General features: G+C 36.0%; 1 protein-coding gene across 1 annotated transcript; it reads right to left on the bottom strand.

Annotated features, from left to right (window-relative positions):
• Window positions 1-629: 629 nt before the first annotated feature.
• LOC113687549 (berberine bridge enzyme-like 8) lies at window positions 630-1,928 on the bottom strand. The gene has a single exon (XM_027205136.1). It carries the CDS (start codon window positions 1,926-1,928, stop codon window positions 630-632), a length of 1,299 nt encoding a protein of 432 aa, XP_027060937.1.
• Window positions 1,929-3,185: the final 1,257 nt, after the last annotated feature.

Genomic DNA, 3,185 nt, shown 5'->3' with positions numbered 1-3,185 from the left:
GTCCCTAACTCAAAATTTAAAGACGAAAAGTGGATTTTTCCCAATGAGTTAGTACCAGCCTATTACTAGACTATGAAAATGCATAGACTTCCACCATTTCTATTCTTGATTAAAAACTTAGACCTATGCATAATTGCATATGCAGTACACCATTGAGCTGACATCTCTTTCCTCTTCAAGAGCAGAAGACAAAATCCAAGGCCCAAAAACAAAAAGCCAAAGATGATAACTAAAAAAGGAAAAAGAAAGAGAAAGAGAAAAAAAATTCTACACTCTAGTATGTTCTTGTATTAGATCTTTTTACATTTGGCTGTTAGAAGTATGATCCCACAGTTGCATTACATTAACATTTCACCCCTCAAAAAAATGTAAGGGCTTGAATTTCATTGGTGCAAAAAAATTAAAAAAAAAAGAAAAGAACAACACTAAATTATAATTATATGATATCCTTATAGTTTTATTATCTTGTGAAAGAGAGCAAAAATTTGTGTTGACCTGGTCTACAGCCACAACGATATGCCTTGTATACAGGAGAACAAAATACAAGTGAACACGATACAAATAGCTATGCATTTTTTCCCTCAGTATATCTTCATTATTGTATATTTCCCTCAGTATATCTTGCATGATCACTTACATGGACTATAAGGTGGAATAGTTTGTTCAATATTGAAGTAATTGAAAGGATCAACGTGCGTCTTGGCTCTGACCAATCGCTCATAGTTTTGATTGAAATATGGAACAGCCCAGCTTCTTGATACTTCAACGCTGGTGAAATTTGAGTTGTTTATACCCAAATCAAGATCCCTGTAATCGACATATGCCCTTCTTGGATTTTTGGCTACATATTGACCAATAATCCTCTGCCTTTGTCGAATCCAAGCTATACGCTGTCTTTGTAGATTTGGTTCTGATCCATTCCATTCAATAGCTTCAAACAAAATGAATATATTTCCAGCCCTATATGGAAACGGAATTGCTGTGGAAGGAAACTCATCCATAATTCCCCCAAAAGGGGTCCATTCGAATTTCCCAGGTGGATTATCTATCTTCAAAAGTTGTCCCCATATCTTCTTTAACCCCTCAACTGGAATAGGCACCTGGGCAAAATTTGACTTTCCTTTCAAATAAATTTTAGGAACTGGAGGAAATCTACTTGTCAAAAAAGTGGCCGTTGAGTTTGTTGGGATGTTCAGATGGAAGGGATAATTATCGAGCCAATTCAGTCGAATGCAATCTCGCCTAGTCAATCCCAATTCTGGAAATTGATTTTGCATTATCGAGAGTAGTTGATCAACTCCTCCCTGGAAAACAGCAACAAATGAAGCTTGTATCGTTTTTCTGCCAGTTTGAGCTGAATTGATACTAGTTATTTGGAGTGAAAGAAGTAGGTCCCTGGGCAACTTTGGGGCAACAAATTGCCACTTGTGAACAAGGTTTGTTGCATTTGTTTCCAGGGTTTTGTTAAGGCGAAATGCTGAAACTCTCGGGGTAATGGCAACCAATTTTACTTTACATGCGAGAATGACACAAAAACTAGCACCTGTTCCCCCTCTGATTGCCCAAAACACATCCTCTCCCATCGATGCTCGAGTGAGAACTCTTCCTTTTGCATCGACAATACGAGCATCAATGACATTATCAGCAGCTAGACCATGTTTCCTTATCAGAGGACCATAGCCTCCTCCGCTAACGTGACCCCCAACTCCAATATTAGGCCAATAGCCAGCTGCGAAAGCAAGCGAGCTATTAGTTTTGTTAATGGCATAGTAAGTTTCTCCTATTGTTGCACCAGCTCCAACCCATGCTGTTCGTTCTTGGTTATTAACTTTAACATAACGATAATTGAACATGTCCATGACGAAAAAGGTAGCATTGGAAACATAGGAGCTGCCCTCAAAGTCATGGCCTCCGCTTCGAATCCTCATTCGCAAACCAACCTTCTTAGAGCAGTAAATTGCTGTCCGAATTTGGGAATTTTTAACTGGGGTGAGAATGACTTGGGGCTTAGGGGTGTTGGGTAAGCTGAAACGCAGGTTTTTTGTGTAAAACAGCAAGATTGAAGAGTATGAAGGGTTATTTGGTGTGTAAATGATTTTTGACATTGCCTTTGGATTGTCAGATATACGCAGAAGGCAATGGACAAAATGTTCGTGGGAATTATTTGCTGTTGAGGTAAAATGTGAAAGAGAAAAAACAAGGAAAAACGTTACAAACATTTGAAGCAACATTGTGTTTAACATCTTCATATTATCAATTAACTCAAAATGGATAAGTGGAGACACGAACTTAAAACCAAAGGTTTAACTATTTATAGAATATATGCGAGTGCATGGCATCAATTAACAAAAAAAAAAAAAAATTACGGATCCCTTGCTTGTCGCCTCAATTTTGGTGGTTTAAGCACATTCATACAAGCGATTCTGATCAAAACTTCTCAACGGATTGCAGCTTAATTCTCAGGAAGATTGCAACTGGGCAGAAATTGTCTCCTTTTTCTCGACTAATTAATTAATGTAAAACGTATTCCAATAAGCTTTCAATACAGATTTTGCAGAATTGAGAAGGTCAACCTGGCGGTAGTTAGGAATGCTAGTGATCTCTACTTAATCATGTGTTAGGATTATTTTTCTTTTTCATCGTTCTCAAATTATAAATTACTTTTCAATTAAAAAATATAGTTAATTTTTAAATTCTCTAAAATACTCTTTTGTAATGTGCTTTCTTTATCAATGAACATCACCAACCTTATTTAATTATTGTAGGCATAATATTTAATTGGGTGAGATGTAATATTGGCAAAAAGCCACAATCATGGTATTGTTTCAAAACTATTCACATCACTAGGAGAAGCAAAAGTCGCCATTTTGATTCTCAACTATTGTATTTGTGGTCTTGATTGTCGTGGTAATTAATTAATATAATAGTTAATCATATAATATTAATACAACGGTGTTTCAAAAACAAAGGTAAACTAAATTTACTCTTCCAATAACGTTATCTAAATTTCCTTAAATTGTGTGAAAAAGGAAAATATGACCAGCCTCAATTATCTTGAACTTGTTGCTATCACGGATTAGTCTTAGTTAGTTAATTGGTCATAGTAGTATCCTTATATGCCAAAGAGACTGTCCATTGAGTTCTGATTCGCTGAAAAGTGAAAAGGAGTATTAAAAGAAAAAATC

Source organism: Coffea arabica, chromosome 5e, assembly GCF_036785885.1.
Source record: "Coffea arabica cultivar ET-39 chromosome 5e, Coffea Arabica ET-39 HiFi, whole genome shotgun sequence".
NCBI classification, from domain to species: Eukaryota; Viridiplantae; Streptophyta; class Magnoliopsida; order Gentianales; family Rubiaceae; genus Coffea; species Coffea arabica.
Note: the sequence above shows the minus strand (reverse complement) of the source record. Positions and strands in the feature narration are given on the sequence as shown.